Source organism: Pseudorasbora parva, chromosome 17 (assembly GCF_024679245.1).
Source record: "Pseudorasbora parva isolate DD20220531a chromosome 17, ASM2467924v1, whole genome shotgun sequence".
NCBI classification, from domain to species: Eukaryota; Metazoa; Chordata; class Actinopteri; order Cypriniformes; family Gobionidae; genus Pseudorasbora; species Pseudorasbora parva.
The window spans coordinates 40,676,922-40,699,637 of NC_090188.1; the positions used below are offsets into that span (position 1 = coordinate 40,676,922).

Here is a 22,716-nt window from a genome sequence, read left to right on the forward strand (position 1 = left end):
ACTGATGCCAATAAAGTGTGTGAAATATAATAAAAGCTTCAGTGTGTTATATTCTGTTATTTTTTGGATTCTGTTTTGTTGCATATTTCTGAATTGTTGTTGTTTTTTTAATCAGGGAAAACCTAGTCTTTCAGCTTAAATTTGATCAAATTAACGGTGCTCTTATGTGATAGTATGGCCCAAGTAAATGACAGATATCATGAGGCTGATTCTCACATTTGCCTGTATAGTCACTTACCCTATAGTTGTTTTCTCCTCCATCTTGGCATCTGTTGATCCATGACGGGTGTCATTATAAACTACAAATTTAGGGTATAGGATCATAGGGTGTCATTATAAATTACAAATGTCTCTGTGACAGCTAATATTAATTTCTTTGTAAGACATTTTTGCAAAGAGGTCAGACGTTTGAATTAGTAATCAAAAGCAGCTGAGATGTAGAGCTTTTACCACCACTAATTACATAATTTGCTAGTGTTTTAGAGTTCATATTGCAACTTCAATACATCAGGGTTTTATGAGTATTGGTTAACTCATTATTTAGCCTAACTGTTTTACAAGCACAGCAAATAAAATAATCAGTGCAATTAATCACCTTTTCATTACACCCATATCCATATTTTGATATTTTAAATATGTTGCTACAGAATAATATAAATTAACTTGACTAAATGATGTAAACATTGTAGTCATTGTATTTAAAAATATATATATTTAAAATAAACTTTTAGATACTTTCTTGGTGTAGCCAGATTAAATTAAAGTTTTAAGTTATGCAAAATATTATATAATAGGCCTACTAATTAAATTAAATGGTTACTGAAGCATAAATAGTAAATGATCTGGTTATGACTTAACAGTAATTCATTTTTTATGAAGTGCAATGAGCTAAGCATCTATAATAATTTGGATAATTATTGTTATTGAATTATATCAGTCCACAAATCTGACCTAATGCAGCCTGGAATCATAAATCAAATACTGTGTTCATTCATTTAGCCAGAGGAGCACGACTTTCTCCCAATGTTTTTCTTAGTTTCTGTCACCCGATGGAGTTTGGGCTCCTTGCCTCCTTCACCACCTTTGCCTCTGGCTTGCTTAGTCTGAATATTTCAATATCAATTTGACTCCACTCACACTATTAGATGAGAACACAATTCGAACTGAGCTAGATACTGACACTATTGTCTACTGTAGCCTTATAGCTGAATCTAATTTGTTTAATAATTGATGAATTTGTCTAGGCCTACATCAAAATGAGTATTCAACTGAACTGAATCAACATTGAACTGACGTGATCTGAATAACAAACAATATTGTCTTCCGTGAAACCGCTTTACGACATAATTTGACTCATATTTGATGAAACTTACAACATTGACTGTTATTACTTTCCTGTTTATTACTGTCAAAATGCTTTGAAACAATAAACGCTATTGAAATAAAGGTGACTTGACATTGTATCGAGGTCAGTTAGGATAAACATAAAATATAGACCTAGTAGCTAATAATAAAATAACATATTATTAAAAAAGGAAGTAAAAATTATAAAAAAGGAAGTAAAAACAGGCTTGTGAATGATGATGCTTTTCTGAATTGATTATTAGGGAAGGCTACTGGATCTTCTCAAAGTGATATTACACAAAATGCAAAAATTCATTGAACTATGATCCTATGATAAAAATGAATAAATAGTGAGGTTAATGTTATTAACCAATATCGTATCATATTGTTGGTATAGTGACCATTACACACTTTAGTGACTCATGGCGGAACTATAGATTTGACGGAACATTTTCTGAACGGAACAGTAATGAGACGCACTGCAAACACTTCCTAATAACACAGCTCGATCATTCATTACATTTAAAACGACTCAAAACATTCCACTTTTTCATGTAGTTTCGGCATATGGCTTCAACAATGATTCCGTACACTGTCAATATTAAACTGGCCGCAAGAACACTGACCGGAACCGTTAATTTACAGAACAAGACAGCAGTGGACTGGTGAGTAGCTTTAGCTTCCGCAGACTGTCAACACATACAATCATGATATAACACACAGATTTGGACGTTTTCAACCACAACACATTGCTTTGATATAAATGTGTTACATTACACATAACACTTGTGTCTGGTTGTCATCAAAACGCATGGTTGCTATATAATAAAAAAAATGGACAAAGATGTTCTGCTTTCCCAATGGTCCTGTACAATAATTTTCCAATTTTTATAATAAGTAGAAAAATACATACATTAGTGATAATAGCTTGTGATGAGGTAGAATATTGTTACAGTAAAAACAGTGTTGACTGCAGCACACACATCTCTTATTTATTGTTTGCAGTGCTTCAGTTCAGACTGTATATTTGCTTGTATGGTGCTGATGGGATAACACACACACACACACACACACACACACACACACACACACACACACACACACACACACACGTTTCCATGTTTTATGGGGACTTTCAATCGGTGTAATGGATTTTATACTGTACAAACTGTATTTTCTATCCCCCTACACTGCCCCTTCCCCTAAACCTACCCATCACAGGAAACATTCTGCATTTTTACTTTCTCAAAAAAACTCCTTCTGTATGATTAATAAGATGTTTTCCTCATGGGTACCAAAAAATATCCCCACAAGGACAAGGATTTCGGATATTGCCATCTTAGTGGACACACACACACACACACACACACACACACACACACACACACACACACACACACACACACACACACAGGCACGCTACAGCATGGCATTATCCCTGGATAACTTTAGATTCACTATACGTTTGCATTGTTCACACACACATTTGATGCAGTTACACTCGCCGCCTGCAGTTTCCACTCATGACCGGGAACAAACACACACAAACATGCTGCATCCACTGTTCCCTTAACACTGGGTTCGTGAAGCTGAACAATGTTATCTTTCCCTTACAACCAGAAACCCTTTCCTTAGTGACATTTTTGATTTCATGGTCTAAAAACAAAATGACAGCGCTGCTGATGACTCCTGTAACTGAATGAAGCTCAATGATGGGCGTGCTCTTGGTCTTGCTCTTGCACTGGTTAATGTGTGTGTGTGTGTGTGTGTGTGTGTGTGTGTGTGTGTGCGTGCTAGGGCTCACTTTTTATTCGATATTCGAATATGCATTCGAACATGACGTGAAATATCCGTAATCAAACTAAATAAACAGGTTTTTTACAGTCTATAGGTGGGTTTAATCAGTTTAAAAGTCCAATCGAATGAAAATGAAAGAAAATGCTCCATATAATGAAATTGTAATCGGTTAGAGAGGGGTGGGATAAACCTTTTCATGAACTGCAAACGGAGTGTGAGTGAAATGGAATTAACGCTCTGAAAGCTGCCTCAGTTCACACCAATGCAACGAGAAGGTGCGGTGTATCATACCACAACGGCTCTCTTCTGTACAGTCCAACTTCCGACTTTTCGGCTATTTTTGGTAGCTTTTCTTGCGTCTAACTATGAATGAGGATACGGTTATTGATAAATCAAATTGTTATTGTTGTTCTTATTATCATTTAAGGGGGGCTTAGGAACATTTTGGGGTAGCTTCAGCCCCCCCCCCCCCCCCCCCCCCCCTAAAGTAGGCCTGACAACGTCCCTGCCTAAAGGAGTGTATTTGGCACAGAAATACTCTGTCATACGTCCAAATTATTTTATTGAAACTTTGGCCATGTTTAGCATGAGAATCAATCAACTCTTTAAAGTTTAAATAAGTCAGAATGCATGAAATAGCATTAGACCCATCCCTTTAATGACACTTTACTCTTTCAATAGCCATGATGCTCAGTCGTTTGGACAGATAACAGAAAAGTTTGTCCCGCGTTGTTACTGGCCACTTTGTCAATCATAATGCAAGTTTTCTTTTTTTTAAATGACTGTTTTGTGAATTGAGTAAGTAACATAACATAGAATCTTAAGAGTGTAATCCAACGTTATATTTATACTGCGTCTTTCACTATCCAATATTTTTTATTAATGGTGTGCTGAATGTCCTGTCAGTTTATTTCACTGTGGGTGCTTCATCAGATCTGGCTTTAAGTTATTTTGTTTGTCTGGTGTTCTTCAACAGGCTTTGAGTTCTGCCTCTATTGCTAAAACTGTATTTTCCTTTATGGTGTCTGTGTGCTGTGTATGGGATAAACTAGGTGAATTTGAGAGTCTGACTTGCTTTTCTATCATTGAATATTGTAGGCCCTCACAATATTGGACACAACTGACATTGCAATATTTGGTTTTTCTGCCATATGAAAACAGTTTCAGCAGATGACTTGAATAGCTGGATAGGATGATTGGTGTGATTTGGTTGGGGAGTGAATTTGCAAAGAAAATAATAGACTACAAGCATAGATAGAACAGATACAATTAAATTAATAGTAAAATAACACTGCAAAGTCTTCATTGTATAATTATATACATGTGCTGGGCCTGGACATGTGCTGATTTAAGCAGGGGAAGCCCCAGTCCGAGGGAGAGTGACAGTCATGTTTAGCTTCTTCCATTTTCTAATGATTGCTCCAACAGTGGACCTTTTTTCACAAAGCTGCTTGGCAATTTCCCCGTAGCCCTTTCCAGCCTTGTGGAGGTGTACAATTTTGTCTCTAGTGTATTTTGGACCGTTCTTTGGTCTTGGCCATGTTAGTAGTTGGATTCTTACTGATTGTATTGGGTGGACAGGTGTCTTTATGCAGCTAACAACCTCAAACAGGTGCATCTAATTTAGGATAATAAATGGAGTGGAGGTGGACATTTTAAAGGCAGACTAACAGGTCTTTAAGAGTCAGAATTCTAGCTGATAGACAGGTGTTCAAATACTTATTTGCAGCTGTATCATACAAATATATAGTTAAAAAATCATATGTTGCGATTTCTGGATTTTTTTTAGATTATGTCTCTCAAAGTGGACATGCACCTACTATTATAATTTCAGACTCCTCCATGATTTCCAAGTGGGAGAACTTGCAAAAGAGAAGGGTGTTCAAATACTTATTTTCCTCACTGTATATGAGTATACACAAACTTTCATATAAATAGTATTCCCTGGTGACTTTGGCTCTTTTTAGCAGGATAATGCACCCCGTCTAAAGCAAAACTAGTTCAGGAATGGTTTCAGGAGCACAACAACTAGTTTGAGGTGTTGACTTGGCTTCCAAACTCCCCAGATCTCAATCCAATCGAGCATCTGTGGGATGTGCTAAACAAACAAATCCGATTCATGCAGCCCCCAAGATTTAAAGGATCTGCTGCTAGCATCTTGGTGCCAGATACCCCAGCACACCTTCAGGGGTCTAGTGGAGTCAGGGCTGGTTTGGCAGCAAAAGGGGGACCAACACAATATCATAATGTTATGCCTGATCGGTGTATATATTTCTTGATATGTATATTTGTTGTTATTTGTTTTTGATTAAAATAAATTTAAATTGGGTGAATCTGAAACATGGCTAGAATGTGGCTGGATCATATTTCAAACGACTGGAAAATCAAGGAAATTTTGTTTAAAGAAAATAAGAATGATTTATAGAACCTTTCAATATTTTGTATTGTATGTTATTTATAACATGTCTGTAATGTGGGGGAAAAAAAACATGATATAAAATGTCGGCTTTTAATTTAGGCTTTTACATTGTCAGATTCACCCTGGTGCTGTTTTCATCTTCTTTCTCTCTCTGTGCTCAGGGGATGGCAGGGTCTGATCGCTCAAGGCTGTCACTCTAGTATCCTCATCATTGACCCAAATACAGCTCAGACCATTCAGGTCCTGGAGAGACACAAAGCCAATGTGGTTAAGGTGGGTTTTATTTGTTCTTCCATTTGTCACACACAGTCACACATTGTTCAGTTGACCAAAACAGAAGGCTGAATAGTAGATGTGTGCTTTCCTTGATTAGTTTGCTGAAATTGTGATAGAATTTTCACCATCAGAGAAGTTGCTGTTAACTATGGTAACAAGAATCACAGCAAAAGACTCTCTATAGCCTTGACTGTCTAAAACAAGTGACAAGTGACATAATCAAGTTGGTTTCCCTACACTCTCAAAGAACCAGCGTTCCCATGGTTACAGACCTGGGAATAGTAGGGAATTAGATGTGGGTGATATGACTGAAATCTTATTTCACAATGTGATACATTTTATTTCACAGTAAGGAGAGAAATCTTTGTTATATAATTTAATTTATTTATTTTTATTTTTGTTTTTAAAAATGTATATGTTTTTATATTTGTGTACCCACTGTAAAGGGCCTTGCGAAAGTATTCGGCCCCCTTGAACTTTGCGACCTTTTGCCTCATTTCAGGCTTCAAACATAATGATATAAAACTGTAATTTTTTGTGAAGAATCAACAACAAATGGGACACAATCATGAAGTGGAATGAAATTTATTGTATATTTCAAACTTTTTTAACAAATCAAAAACTGAAAAATTGGGCGTGCAAAATTATTCACCCCCTTTACTTTCAGTGCAGCAAACTCTCTCCAGAAGTTCAGTGGATGAATATATATAAAATATATTAATATCCCATTATTACATGTCTTTTTTCAATAAATGTTGCTCCAACAACACATTAATATGCAAACTATATAATGCACATATATGTTTTATATGTAATAACCCGCTTATGGCCATTTTACACACATATTGCATAAAGCTAGCCTAGAAATCTAAACGCACCCTAGCGGCAGCAATTCTAATCTGCCCGCAAGTGTCGTCTAGGAACTCTCAATACCCTTCTGAGCTGTATTCCTCTCAATCTGGACGGGCCAATCACATCGTGTATAGAGTCGGTGGGCGGAGCCATAATGACAACGGCCGAGTTGCGTTTGCGTGCTTCTAGTAAACACAGAAACTGGCGAACAACAGTCCTTCGAATCAGCTTTGACCGCGACTCTGGAAGACTTGGAGTTAAGCTTTTCTCTGAGAAAAGAACAAAGAACGGCACTGAAGTCATTCTTAAAAAGGGAAGATGTGTTCGGAGTTTAGCCGACCGGATACGGTGAATGTTTAATCAGTCAGCGAGCTCTGTTTCACCTTCGTTGCTCTGGTTGGTGTAGCGCTATCCTATCGCGTGCAGAGGGAGTTTGAAAGACAACCGTTTATCCGCCCCTCAGATTGAGCTGTCAATGGTGAGTTTCCAGACCAAACATCTTGATGTGGGTCTGGCTTGTCAGGCTAGCATAAAGCAAAATGATATAGCAAATCGTTCTTTTATAGCTTTCATAACATAGTTGAGAATCATCTTTATTCAAAGTTTGGTAAAAAAAAAAAAAGAATCCTGAAACCTAAAAATTGATTGGTGATTTAAAAAGAAACAACAACAAAAAAAAGCATAGTTTTTATCTATGCATGACTATTGTCTTGCATATGTAATGACACAAAATATACTAAATGTACAACACTTTTGCCCCTGGTTCTCAGGAGGATAGGGAAGAAAAGAATATTGCAACTTCTGTTTCATGCTGACTTTCTAAACATAACCAGCTGTGTTCACGTCAATACTCCACACAATGACTATTTTGATGTTTTTGATCATTCAAGCACAATGTGCCATGATAGAGAACTCAATTTCTGGATCGGATGGCACAGCTGACTCTATTATACAAAAACATTCGTAGTCAGAATTAAAAAACAGCCAAATCAAACTAGCCAAATCAAATTTTGTTGCAATATTGTCCTGTTTAACACTGTGAAGCTGCTTTGAAACAATCGTCACTGTAAAAGCGCGATATAAATAAAGTTGATTGATTGATCATTTGATTATCAGTTTTGCACATACTGAAATAACTCATTGCAGACAGCAGCCGGATGGTCACTTTCCTGCATGTCTTAGTGTTGTGGTGCTGACTGAGTAGCTGTAGGTAAATTAAGCTGGTGTGTGTGGCCGCCTGTTGCTTGACTCATGAGTTATAGCCTGCATTTACCAGCATTAGGGAGCCTTGCTCTCCGACTTTGTTTTTCATCCCCGCTGTGTGCTTTAATCTTTTAGGCCATGTGACCACCACCATAGCTGCAAAAATGCAGGCCTATCCACTTAATTTTGCAACGTGGAAGTAAAATATTTTCTGTAGATTTGCAAAACTTCTGATTTATTAGCTGCTATAGGAAAATGCCTAGAAGAATAACAATGTACAGTAAACGGTAAAACTATTTGCACTACAAATCAGTGTGAAAATTATGTGGAGATTACTACAATACATTAAAATAATATGATAATGGAATAACATTTTGCAATCTTGTGTTGTTTTTTAAAGCTAAACATAACTGGAAGTGAATGACACCAGAAGGGAAAATAGCAATCTGCATATTTAGAAACATTAGCTACAACTTGCCACAGCTGTAATACTGTATAAATCTATAGGCCTGTGAAAAATCTGTTCCCTTAACATATTGTCTATTAGCAATTCTACTACAAGTTAGTCAACATTTACCATAAAACGTGAAAACTAAGAGTGGTGACATAAGTAAGCTTTCTATTTTATGTTAGTGCTATATGATTTTTTTTTTTCCTTCTCATCTCATCAGTCTTTATAGTTTATGTGGCTGTTGTAGATGATTTTTGACTTCTCAGTAATGTTTATGGGTAGTACATTTTCAACAGAATTTGAATCCACATCAATGTCGCGATTAAAAATGGCTTGCGCAAATCTCATCACACTTTTGGAGTGTGCTCGGTGATTCACGCACCACTTATGCCAAATTTTTTTTTTGGTATAGTACATTTTGGTAATTTCAGTAATGTTTCCATTTACCATGGTATACAAATTAGGAGGGTTGTACTTGCTAGTTTTGGTTAATTGCATACTAGTGAAAATGACTCCTGGTCTGTCACTTGTTGGAGATAGTAGCGAGGCGGCTTTAGGTGTGGGCCCTTTTGACTAGACTTAGCAACATCTATACAACCACTGCAATCACATCAAAATGTACAAATGGAATATTTAGTTGTTGTTGTGTCCTGTTTTTACTGTATTAGGTAAAATGGTCCAGAGAAAACTACCACCACAGTCTCAGCTCGCCCTACTCTCTGCGCCTGGCATCTGCGGATGCGGCAGGGAAGATCATTGTCTGGGATGTGGTGAGTGGTATGGCACACTGTGAGATCCAGGAACACACCAAACCTATTCAGGGTAAGAACATTTTTTAATAAGCTTATCTTAAACTAATCCATCTATGTGCTGGTTAACCAAGAAATGGGGAAAAACAGATGATGTATGATAATATTTAATATACTCTATATGGATAAACGTATTTGGACACATCTCTTAATTATTGATTTCAGGTGTTTCATTCATTGCCACAGTGTATAAAATCAACCACCTAGCCATGCAATCTGCATTTACAATTATTTGTGACAAAAATGGGTCGTTCTGAGGAGCTCAGTGAGTTCAGGTGTGATACTGTGATAGGATGCCACCTTTGCAATAAGTCGGTTCATGAAATTTCATCCCTCCTAGATATAGGGCTGTAAAAAACGATTATTTTGATAATCGACTAATCTACCGATTATTGGAATGGTTAATCGACTAATCATCGATTGTTGGAATGATTAATCAACTAATCATCGATTGTTGGAATGATTAATCGACCAATCATCGATTGTTGGAATGATTAATCGACTAATCATCGATTGTTGGAATGATTAATCGACTAATCATCGATTGTTGGAATGATTAATCGACTAATCATCGATTGTTGGAATGATTAATCGACTAATCATCGATTAGTGACATTGACGACTAATCAATGCGTTTTGAACGATTATACAATTAGTTAAAACATTGAGGTACACATATTCTAACTATAATATAAAAAAAGATAACCACTTTAGCATTTTGAAATGGTTGTTTTAATGAACTTTGAACCAACTAAACAGTTCATTCTCTTTAAGTCCTCAGATTTCTGTCCAACTCAAATCACACACAAATGCTTTCTACGCATGGTTTAAATATTCTGTTCTCTTCCAGTTGAAAATAAATAACTAAATCAGCTGCAATTCCTCTAACGAAAAAAGTGATCAATAATAGATGCTGCTTAAACGGGATATTTACTTCAGGACATAAAGAATAGTAAAATATTAATCTGCAAACAATTATTACAAGTATACAAACTACAATCTTTTTTACATGACAAGTGAGCTGACAGATTCTCATTCACTTTTTAATTAAAGCTCCGCTGTGTGATATTTTCCACCATCTAGCGGTGAAAAGGTATATGACCATCCAGGGAATAATAGTTTCTGCTCCTCTCAATTCTGATTTTGTTTCAACTCCTACGGTGGCCGATTTAAAACGCAAAAAGTGACAGTGTTAAAACGCGAAAGGGGACGATTTAATTTAGGGGTATGTCCCTCTTTGGCTAATGTTTCGGCATTCGAACCCCTCACCCGTATGTATTTTCAATGGCATATTATAAACTTACGAGAATACTTTATAACTTGAAAGATGTAAATATACATTAATGAGCACATATATTTTTGAAAGAACTAAGTGATTTTAGCTAAGAATAAACAAAAAAAGTTACACAGTGTAGCTTTAACAGTATGAAACCGTAACTGACATGAATTATCCTATTTCCTTTTGTCTTCATGCATATCATATGGAACAAAATACAGGCAAGTGATATAATACCTAATAGTTTTACAATAAGGACTCCTAAACTCGATCAAGCTTTATTCTATCCAAAATAAATCACATTACTGTAATTATTATTTATACTTTAATCATTATCATTAATATTATTAGTAGTATTGCCTTCTCCAATAAAGAGGTTTTCCACTAATTAGTTATCTTCAGCTGGATAACTCTCCTCTCACCGGCTCTTCTTGTGCTGGGATGTTTCATCTTTAAGTGCTCCAACATGCACATCATGCTCCCATTAAAAGCAAGTTGCCCCTTGCATGTATTGCACACAACAACATACTTGGTTCATAGTTTTGTGAAACTTTCCCACACTTTGCCAGATCGGATTTGTTTGCACTCTGTTATAATATCTGCTGTTTTCTTCTACCGTAATAGCATTTGTAAGGGCTGCATTACACTCTAGCGTCACAGCGCCGTAGCGGTCAAATCGCGGTATTTGCGGCCCTTACATGATCAAACGACTACTCAACAAAGATATTTGTCAAAATCTTTTTATTGTTGACGTTGTCGACAATGTCGACTAATCGTTTCAGCTAGAGGTCGACCGATAGTGGATCTTACTGATACCGATAGCTGGGTTGGACCACGCTTGCCGATATCCAATTAATCGACCGATAGTTAAAAAAAAAAGCTACTAAATTAAAATAATAATAATAATAATAATAATAATAATAATAATAATAATAATAATAATAATAAATTAATCATATTTACATATGCTATTCTAAATTGCATATGTAAAATATGAATATATTAAAATGACAAGTTCTAACAGAAAAAAATCTACAGAAAATAACTAAAACATTAAAATATTACAAATAAATGTTTCTTTAGCTATAACCTAGAAACATGTATGTGAATGTCAGGTAACAGACTGCAAGTCCCATTTGTTAACAAGGATGTATTAGCTTATTTAGCTAGCTTACATGAATATGCAATATACATTTTACACCGTGTAATAATAGTTGAGCAATACAATTGTATCTTAATCATTCATGTTAGTTCATAGTGCATAAAAAAGGTTAACAAATTAGGGTTGTGCCGATAGACGATGATATCATAGCGTCCATTGTGATGGCTGACCGACATCACGATGGAGAAACACCATCGTGATGCCACGCCCACGCCCCGCTGCGAGTCTTGCGAGTCGACACCAGAGTATGTGAGCGGAGTGGAGCGGCGGCAATTTCCCCTCCATGCTCTATCTAAGCATTCAAGAATCCCTCCGCTCCAGCTCCGCTCCGGGTTCACCATCTCCCTCTCCCCGCCTCGCTCACTGATATCAGAAACACCGCTCCGTCTTCACTCTGAGGAAATTTGCGGCTAATTACTGCTAAAGTATTTTAGTAAGCTCTGAAATATCACTATAAAGTTCGGTTTTTAACCTGCTTTAACTGAAAAAAATTATAAAACAAACAATAGGAGATTAAGAGCCTAGTTTCAACGTGGTTTATTGAAACATTTGTGTGCATTTTTCCCCTACTATGCCAAACTTAATGGCTTTATCAGCATTAAAAGTTAAATATCATTGATGCTTTTTGCAGTGGTGAACGTTTAAAAGATGAACGTTTTCATCAGTTATTTTATCTACGGATCAATACAGATTTCTGCTCATTCAAAATCATATAATAGAATAATATAATAACTGTATACTGGCCACTGATAACTGTAAGAAGGTAAGCACTTCAAGATATTTTTGAATGCATTATAGAGAACGATTAGTAGTGTACGTGTGTGAATAGTATACCTGTTTAAAATGTGCTTTCACCCGATCATATTCAGTATGAGGTAAAAAAAAAAAATCCCTTAAACTTTAACATCACGCTCATGCCCCATCGCCGTGATCATCAAGCTGGTTGTTTACCGTGTGAGTTCTGAACACTGACTGCTTTTTTAAATCTTTTCGTTTCTACTCATATTAGGCTACATATTTCTCATGTCTGTGAGGCAAGCCTGCTGAGTTTCAGTTTATTTGAGACGTGCTCCAGTTCATGAGCAATGAAAGCAATCGCTTCCGTGATTTCATAGTCTACATATTTGCTTCTTATTAATTAAATACATGCAATTAGCCGAAGAAACCTTTATTAAAATTAAGAGACAATTTGTACAAAACAAAAGAGAGAATTTTTACAAAACAAAACTTAATATTAAACTAAATATAACCACCAAAATAATTTCTGACCCACTCGCATCTTTGCACTTATAGCCTATCATAATCAGATGAAATTAAAAAAAATATATAAGCTATAATATTTATTATAACACAAATTTAAAAAAATGTTTAATGGCAACAACAAGTATAGTAAACTACAGATTTATGTCATGTCTGAGCTGGATTTGAACGAACATCATTTTACCTCTGGGTCGAGTGCGCGCCTGCGGATTATTGAGTCACACCGGCTCCGCTCATTAGTTATTACAGGCTCGTTCTCGACAGAACGTATTCAAAAAAATAATCGGGTTTGAATCGGGCTCGGGCTCATAATTACAGTTAATGTGTCGGGCAGGGCCGGTCTCACGGGTGCGCGGGCTCGGGTAGGGTCGGTCTTTTTGAGCCGATCTAAGCTCTAGTTGGAAAAAACTAAACGAAAATATTATTATTAACCCCCCAAAATATGTATTGAAATCGAATGCGTTTCTGATGTGTTTATATTTCTGTCGGATGCATGACCATACAGTCTGGTTTCTTACATCACTAGTTGTTACATCGCTTTAACTGCTTGAGGTAAATGTTACTGCTAATGTTAGCGTCCTCTCAGCCACGACGGCAAAGTAAAGTACATACATACTGCTGTTCTTTCGCTGTTAAAGCATCTAGTCACCAAAACAAATACTTTATAATGATTTGGCAACATGCACTGAAGTGTTCTTTATTCATACCGTTTCCCTTTCGCTGTTTTAAGCGCGCGAAAGATGTGTCAGCGCGCTCTGTGCAGCGTTCGGGGGAGCGCGCAGCCTCACGTGTCCTCACGTGTTAATGTAAACAGTGATCGTTTTTTATTTGGCCTCTAGAGGCCGCTCTTGTGCTATATAATGCCAGCAGACCCTTCTCGTAGGCTACTGCGTAATGACAGCAGCCTTCTAAGCCGCTCCCGCAATGGACGCAAACCGGAAAAACTATCGGTACTGATTTTTGACGATAACCGATTGTACCACCAATCAGCTATCGGTGCCGATTAATCGGCAAATCCGATGAATCGGTCGACCTCTAGTTTCAGCCCTACCTGGATATTCCACAGAAAGTGGAAGCATTTAGCAACAGCAGCAGATGACCATGTAAAGTCTCAAAGCGAGCTGGTCACTAAATGCTGAGGCGCATGGTGCGTAAAAAAAACTGTGAGGCGGGAGCTTCACGGAGTGGGTTTCCATGGCCGGGCAGCTGCATGCAAGCCTTACATCGCAGAGCACAATGCCAAGTCTCTGATGGAGTGGTGTAAAACACACACAAATGGGTTCAGTGGAGTGAAAAATCACACTTCTCTGTTTGACAGTCTGGGTTTGGCAGGTACCAGGAACACATTACTTGCTTGATTGCATTGTGCCAACTGTAAAGTTTGGTGCTCTTTTGGATAAATGGGCTAAATTCCTACAGAAACACCTCAAAACCTTGCCTTCCCAGAAGAGTGCAGGCTGTAGCTAGAATGCTATCAATGTCGTTAAAGTCTCTGTTCGTCAGGTGTCCCAATACATTTGTCCATATAGTATATATTAATCATATTATGTATGATTTTACATTAGTTGATATTTCTATAGATTACCAATCAAATTAGTGAATTTATATAATGAATGTTATCTTTGAATGAAATTTTAAATAAATGTACTGTGTCTGTTTAAGTATCAATGGCAGTTTTGAAACTTTGGTGGAAGAAAGCAGTTAACCCCACAAGACTTTTCCTGATTTCCTTATTTATTTACATACTTTTCTGATTCTTATTACCATCCATTTAGATGTTTTCCATTGTGACATTATTTTAATTAAGAATTAAGCGCGTTCAACCTTAATTCTCATCACCATAATGAATTTTATATTTAATAGCCATGATTCACTTTCTCATTGCAATTTTTCATTAAACGCTTATTGTTGTAATTACATCAGAAATTACTCTAATATAATTATATACTGCCTGGCTAAAAAAAATGCTGTTTGGGTTTAAACAGGCAAATGCTAAGAGTCAATGATTGGATCAGTATTGCAGTGATTTATATGTGCTAGCAATGTTATATGTTTGGCAGCAGTTCTTCCAACCCTAACTGATGGAGAGTGTAGCTTTTTATTTCTTAAATAACCATGTAGGAAGATACATCATGGCCATTTTCCAGGAGGACAATTCATCAGATCAAACTTTGAAACAATGTTTTGGAGGCAGCATGAAGGATCATTTTCACATCCGAGTCCAGATCTTAAATTCACTGAAAGTCTTTGGGATGTGCTGGAGGAGACTTTACAGAGTGCTGGACTCTTGCATTGTCAATACATGTTCCTGACTAAAAATGTATGAATCATTCATGCTCCCTCCCAACCATTCTTTCACAGTTTGAGCTGATGAATCTTGACCTTGTCATTCTGGAATATGGCCATAATGTGTCTTCCTAGATCAGGGCTGTCTAATCCTGCTCCTGGAGGGCCGCTGTCCTGCAGAGTTTAGCTTAAACCCCAGTTAAACACACCTGCACCAGTTAATCAAGGTGTTACTAGGCATACTGGAAACTTCCAGGCAGGTGTGATAAAGTTGTAGCTGAACTCAGCAGGACAGTGGCCCTCCAGGACCGACACCCCTGCCCTAGATGGCTGTTGAAGAAATGAAACGCTACATAATATGCTAGAAACATAAAAATCACTGCACTAATGATCCAATCATTGACTCTTAAGCGGTTGCCGATTAAAATCCAAACAGCAACTATTTTGGGGGCCAGGCAGTGTAGTCCTGCAACGGGTCGGTACCCGCAGATGCCCACATAAAAGTGGCTAAAACGGGTGGATTGTGACATTCCTAAAATTCACGGTCGGGGAAGCGGGCAGGTAATGAAGTCCTTGCAGGCGGGTAGTAACGCGGATGGAAAATATGTGCAATATTTCTATGTTTAAATTACACATATGCGACAACGTTATGCCATTTGAGCGCACTACTGCGACAGTGCGACTTTTGTTGATGCCTCTCGTAGCCTTATACTTTAAGTAAAAGGAAAGTTGGTGAGTGGACAGAGTATATAAAATTGTTGACAACAAGTCTTTAAAGGCACTTTAGCCTTGTTGGGATATTGAGAGAGGTGCAAGATAAAAAATAAAGCATTTTCATTGGAATGATTTTAGTGTGTGATTTATCACAGGCACGGATCGGGTAACGGGCCTAAATAACGGGTCTGGGAGAGTGCAGATTTATTTTTGATATTTTCACGGGCCACGGGTCGGATCTGGTGCTGAACTTTGCGGGTATGGTTGGGGACGGGTCTCCAATAATGGACCCGTGCAGGACTCTGAGGCAGTGCATTTTTGCTTAAGTAATATGTTAAAGATGATGCAGCAAAACTACCTTAAAGTATATTTATAAAGTATATTTATATCTCATCAGATAAGTATAAGTATACTTATCTGATGAGAATTAGGACCACATTTGTATGCATAATATAATATCTTGTTTATTTTTTTTCTATGTTTATTTTGACCCTGACATGCCCTTGAAATGCTTTGTGAGATTGACTCACAAAAGAAATGAATGAATAAATGCATATCTCTCCTCACTTGTGCATCTTGGTTTAGATATGGACTGGCTGTGGGCTCAGGATGCTTCACGGGATCTTCTTCTGGCTGTCCATCCTCCCAACTACATTGTCCTGTGGAACGGAGACACGGGCACCAAGCTGTGGAAGAAGAGCTATGCTGAGAACATCTTGTCTTTCTCTTTTGACCCCTTTGAGCCCTCCAATCTGGCATGTGTGTATTCTTTCACCTTTATAATAGTAATTGGTGATACACAGATGCATTCACAGTTATTAGTGATGTTCTCGTTGCAAACTACTTGTTTTTTGGAATTGCAAACTTGACTCTTTCTCTGATTTCTGCAATTTATTCCTCTTTGTCATAGTGCTGACCAGTGAGGGTATAGTGTTCATCACAGATTTCTCACACTCTAAACCACCGGGCAGTGGAGGCAAGAAGGTTTATATCGCCAGTCCTCATTCCAGTCCTGCCCACAGCAAACCTGCTGCGGCTCAACCCACCGGTGCCAAAAAAGCCCTCAATAAGGTCAAAGTGCTCATCACTAACGAGAAACCCACGTGAGTCGCATTCTGAGCACCATATACTCAATGTTTGAATGACAATTTGACAAAAGTTGCAAAGAGAGTGTTGGGTATTTCCGGGTACTCATTTGTCTTGAGAAAGTGTTTGACATTAGAAGCATGTTTGACCTTGTTTTACCTTTGTTTTTAAGCTGGGTGAGAATGAGGCTGAAAAATAGCTCAGGGCTCTTGCTTACCTCTAGAATTTAGCAGTATTTTTTTAATAGGCAGTGGCTTTTTACGGAAAAAATGAAAATAGCAGTATTTGGTAACACTTTATTTTACAATGTCCCTGTTACATGTAGTTACTGTAGTAATAACTATAAATTATGCATCATTTTATGCAACTAAACCCTAAACCAAACACCAATCCTAACCCTAACACTAGTAAGTACTTGTAGTTAATTATCGCACAGTATTTAAATGCATAATTACACTGTAACACGGACGCCTTGAAATAAAGTGTACCCTAGCATTTTAATAGTAGTGTAAATAGTAAATAGAAATTTATACTTGGTCCAAATAGCAGGGTTTTTCGTACATTGACATTTTTTTGGCGGCCGCCAAAGCAAATTTTTGTCCCGCCAAAGCATTATTTGATGAGTTATTGTGATTTAAAGATTACTAATGCGCGTGACTCTGCTCGTTCTGACACTCAGTTACCGTGCGCCCTCGTTAACTGAGTGAAGGAGAACGAGCAGAGAGCCGCGCGCTCTCTCTGTCTTCAAAACCATCACCGTTCTCTCTCTCTCATTCGCGCATATCAATCAAAATCAACAGAACTGACAAAATGGTAAAAGGTCTGAAGACTGAATCCGTGCGCCACGTGGCGCACAATATTTTCCCTGAATTACTGCTGGATGTGAATTTTGCTCAAAAATCGCACCTCTTTTAAAAGACGTTTTGCACACGCAGCTGACATGAACCATACTTTCAAATAAACTGAAAAATATCCTTATGAAGTTTTTTCTGTGATCAATCTTTTGCGTTGTTTTAAGAGTTTGGTTTCAAACATAACGTGTCCGCTTTTGTCCGATTCGCGAACTAATGACTCATTTGAACCGATTCACATTAATGAACTGATCTGTCCAACACTGAACTCACGAATCAGTGTGTAATCATTTACTCACAACACCTCTGAAATGAGAATTAAGTGTGCTTACCCCATTAAACAAGAGGGGTTAGTAAGAATTAGTATTAATAATCCACAGTATTTTCATGCATTTAAATTTTGTTTAGGAATAAGGTGAAAGCAGAACAACGCAAGTTAAATTGTTTATGGCAGAGAATTAGACTATTTGTTATTACATTTTTTATGCTGCTTTTTAATAATCGTTGTCAAAATAATGAATCAGTAAACCATGCAAACTGTGTAAAAATGAGGAACTAAAGAAACAAACATCAAGACATCATACACTCTAAAAAAATCTGGGTCAAAACAACCCAATGTTGGGTCAAATATGGTCTAACCCAGCAATTGGGTTGTTTTAACCCAGCGATTGGGTTGTCTTAAGCAATTATTTAACCCAACTGCAGGATTAAAACAACCCAATCGCTGGGTTAGTCCACATTTGACCCAACATTGGGTTAAAACAACCCAACATTTTTAGAGTGTACATAATGATATCAAAATTAGATGAGGAAACAAAAAGAAAAAAAAATTGTTTGCATTTATTTTACATTTATTCTCATTATTGGGCTCACAGATCACGTGGGTAGGTACTTTTACTGTTGGGGTGTGTATGCACGTGTATGCGTGTGTGTGGATGACCATGACTGGTCAGCCACCACCAAAGACCATTTCTGACCCAGGAAAAACCCTGAATAGTGACAGATATTATTTACACCATAGTTTATTATAAAACATAATTATAACAACATGTTTACTGTTGCAGAACCCGTGAATAATTTTAACAAAGAGAGATCAAAATGCATGCTATTGTTTATTTAGTACTGTACTGAATAAGATATTTTACATGTCATGGACTGATTATGTAAAACTTTGGACGAGTCTGATGCATGCATCTGGTTTTAACGATTCTTAAGATCTCACAGTGTGACTTGGTTTAAAGCTGGGATCATGTTCAGTTTTTATTTATATTTTTTATTTTAATTAAGGATGAATTCATTAAATTAATAATGTATGTATTGTACAGTTGAAAGACAGTGCAGTTAAGTTAGGAGCTGGAGCAATAAACAAATAAATGAATGTAAAATGTTTGGTGGAGTAGATAATAGATACGTTCATTTTGCCATTCTCCTTTCATTTTATCTGTTGAGCTTCATCTGAATATCTCCTCTGTCCAGTTGTTTCTGAATGTAATAATGCATCCTCTATGAATTTCTGCATCTTAATGACCTTTAATATGGTCACACTTTTTAATAACTGCATGCTATAAATCATTAGTTAAACATTAGTAAATAGTTCATTCATCGTTTATAAAGCATTGATAGACATTAATAAGCAGTTTATAAATGCAGCTATAAAAGCATATCTATTATATATTTAAAATTGTTATACTATTTTTATACTTTATTAATGATACATTTATAATTTTTTAAATTAAGTATTACATTATTTACAGATCAGTTATTTAGGATTTGTCAGTGGTTCATAAGGTCATTTAGAAAGTGCAAGTAAATAATTAATAAACTATTTAAATGTACATTTATATATCTTATTATTTAGACATAGGTTATAGTTACTCAGTGTGTATTACTGTAGTTCATGATTAAGTCAGGTACTTATAAAACATTTCGTAGTTTTTACAAAGGAGATTTTAAGTGGAAAACTTTAGAAATTATAAATTAATCATTAATAAAATATGAAAATACAATTAAAAACATTATAGATATGCTTATAAATCATGAATAAACCATGTAGAGCTGTTAAACTGCTTATTAATGTTTATGCATGCTATGAATTCATAATTTATTAGGCATTAAGGTATTATAAAATGTTACTCATTATATTACATTTTATGTAAATTAATTATTTTATTGCTTCATCTTGTTTGCTAGCTAGACAGAAGACATGAGGCAGCGGCTGGTGTCCGTCCGGGACAATAATTTTTAGTGAGCGTGGGGGATGGCCATTATCTCTCTCTCTCTCTCTCTCTCTCTCTCTCTCTCTCTCTCTCTCTCTCTCTCTCTCTCGCTCTCGCTCTCGCTCTCCTCTGACATTCAGTCAGTCAACCTGTATATGTCTGTTTGATTCCTCCTGATTCATCCTCCTGATCTCCTTCCATCTATGTGCACATTATTTTGCTCTGTGATGTCAGTGGGAGTTTTTCATGTGGTTTTATTTTCCATCGACCGTGTCTCTCACAGTCTGATTGAATATAAGGAGTTCTTAGTGGAGCAGCTCGTCTCACTCCTTCTGTTCACTGCTTTCTTATTAGCAGTCGGGTTTCCCCAACCCACGTCCCATTGCCTCCTGCAGTCTGATTGATTCAGCTTTTTTCCCAGAATTGATTTCCATCCTCTAAACCGAAAGAAAGCCCCCTTCAGATGTCATTAGTTCACCATTAGCCCCGCAATTTAGATTAAATGAATTGTGAAAAAGCATGAGTGAATTTTATAGGGCTCATGTCATAGTTCATAGTTTTTTCATCATTTTATTGTCCACTCATAATAGCAGTCAAGTTTTGCAACACAATCATTATTTAGTTTTTCATGACCATTTTCCTCCCTATTTCTGGCACGTACAGAATCCTCTTGTTATGCATAGTGCAGTGTGGTGTTTTCATAATATGTATCCTCTTTTGCGTTTCAAATCTTTTTGTGTTGTGTAACAATGTGTTGAGGTCTGCTGCTGGCCCAAGACAAAACATTCCTGTCTCTTGATCTCTTGCTATGGCTCGGTTCCCTCCTGTAAATCTATCAGAACTTTTATTTTGCCCATTTCATCATTCTATCACTAGGAAAACGATTGTTAGTCTCTTAGAAGTGGTCATTTTGAACAGTTATAGCACACCTCTCTTCAACAAGCTTGCCCAGTGTGTTGTGGTTGGCAGGAAATGTCCCGTCCCTCTATAACTGTGAGTTATTCTGTAGTGTAAATATGGATGGTGATTATCCTGTTGGAAAGTTTGCTCAGTCTGAGGTTCTGAATGCTCCAGACTAGGTTTTAATTAAGGTTATCCCTGTATTTAGCTGCATTCTGCTTTGCTTCCACACTGAGCAGTTTGGCAGTCCCTGCCACTGATAAGACACCCCCACAGCATTATGCTGCCACCACCATGCTTTTCTGTTGGGATGATTTTGTGCAGGTGATGAGCGGATGAGCTGGTTTCCTCCAGACATGATGAGGTTCATCAGACCAGAGAATCATGTTTCTCACAGTCTGAGAGAGTCCTTTAGGTGCTTTTTTGCAAATTATTTTGATTGTAATGATGTATTTGTTTTAAATAGTTTTTTAAAAAGCATTTTTCTGTTAGAGAGCATTATAGTGTGTCAATATCAGTATTTTGTAAGATCTTCTGTTTACTTTTCTAAATCTAAGTGGATGATGATATGGGTGTGCCATTAGACGACCAATACCACCCAGGGGTATTCCCACAACATCAACTTCTGTTGAAGCATTGATGTGAACATATCAAAGGGAACATAATATCAGTCTATTTTTAGCTGTAGTCATTAGTTTATTCTGTTCACTCGGCCCACATTTTGTAAACAAGGAGGATAGTTGGGTCAGCCTTGACTTTGTGTTTTAATGATGCTGTAGCTGTGGGTAGTGTGTATATATTTTTTTTTAACCTCGTTATGGAATAAAGGCTCATATCTGTCCCTGGTTTTACTCTTCGCAAGCCGAAGGCCACACAAGCTCTAGGGCACTTTTTAGACACAAATTGTCTCTGTAGCGTAAAATAGACAAAGTGGTTGCTAAAGAAGTGTGTGTGTGTGTGTAAAGCAAGAGCGTGCTTGTGTTCTTCTCAATGCGCATGTAGGAGTGAAGGATGAGAGGCTTAGCTCAGGGGATGCTGTTTTGGAGGACCAAAGTTTCTAATATAAGCTCCGAATTTCAGACAGCAGCAGCAGATCTGAGACCTGGCCAATCCTACGCTCCCTGCCAACCCTGACTTACTTCCTGCTCTTTTGTTCCAAACAAATCCTTTAATCATGATCTTTCTGTCTTCCACTTCTTTTGTTTTGGTATTTTATGCCCAATCATTTTAAAATGGTGATACAAATAACTAGGGTGTCTGCAATAATATTTTCCTCTGCATGCTGCTCATGTCTGCTTCTTTTCTTTGAGTTGTGTGGTCAAATGGTACATGGAAATATTAAGTGAAATTCACCTTGACTGATTGTATCAGATAACCGATCAAATATATTTAATGTGTATTACTTTTACAAAACGGGACTTACATGTTTTACCTGGAGCATTCTTTTACACAAAATCAGGTCATGTTCAGACAGCGACAGAATACAGTTGTCAGGCTTACATTTGAGTTCTTAATATGGCTGCTTTCACACACACATACAGTTTGGTTAATTACCACATTTGGCCCACACTGTTTTTTAATTGTTTGTAGTGTTTCTTTGTTATTTTTTTATTACTTTTTTGGCCACGTTGAAAAGAGGAAGAGTTGTTGAAGTCGAGCACATTGAGGAATCTCAAGCTGTCACATCCGTCTTTCACATTTCTTGCAATACTATGTAACACGAATGCAATAGCATGTTATAAAAGCAAGAGGACAACATAAGTTATAACCGTAATTAAACTAAACTATGTTCTCTCTTCATGCAGCATATATTC

General features: G+C 37.0%; 1 protein-coding gene across 2 annotated transcripts in view; it reads left to right on the forward strand.

The window, feature by feature from the left end:
- Positions 1–1,806: 1,806 nt before the first annotated feature.
- The window catches only part of wdr11 (WD repeat domain 11), a 151,360-nt gene continuing 130,450 nt past the window's right edge, over positions 1,807–22,716 (forward strand). For both annotated transcript variants that reach the window (XM_067421334.1, XM_067421335.1), the window contains exons 1-5: positions 1,807–2,009; positions 5,722–5,833; positions 9,011–9,164; positions 16,435–16,608; positions 16,760–16,952. In XM_067421334.1, the coding sequence (XP_067277435.1) occupies positions 1,912–2,009; positions 5,722–5,833; positions 9,011–9,164; positions 16,435–16,608; positions 16,760–16,952 (731 nt within the window). In that variant the 5' untranslated portion in view covers positions 1,807–1,911. The remainder of the gene's footprint in view (positions 2,010–5,721; positions 5,834–9,010; positions 9,165–16,434; positions 16,609–16,759; positions 16,953–22,716) is intronic.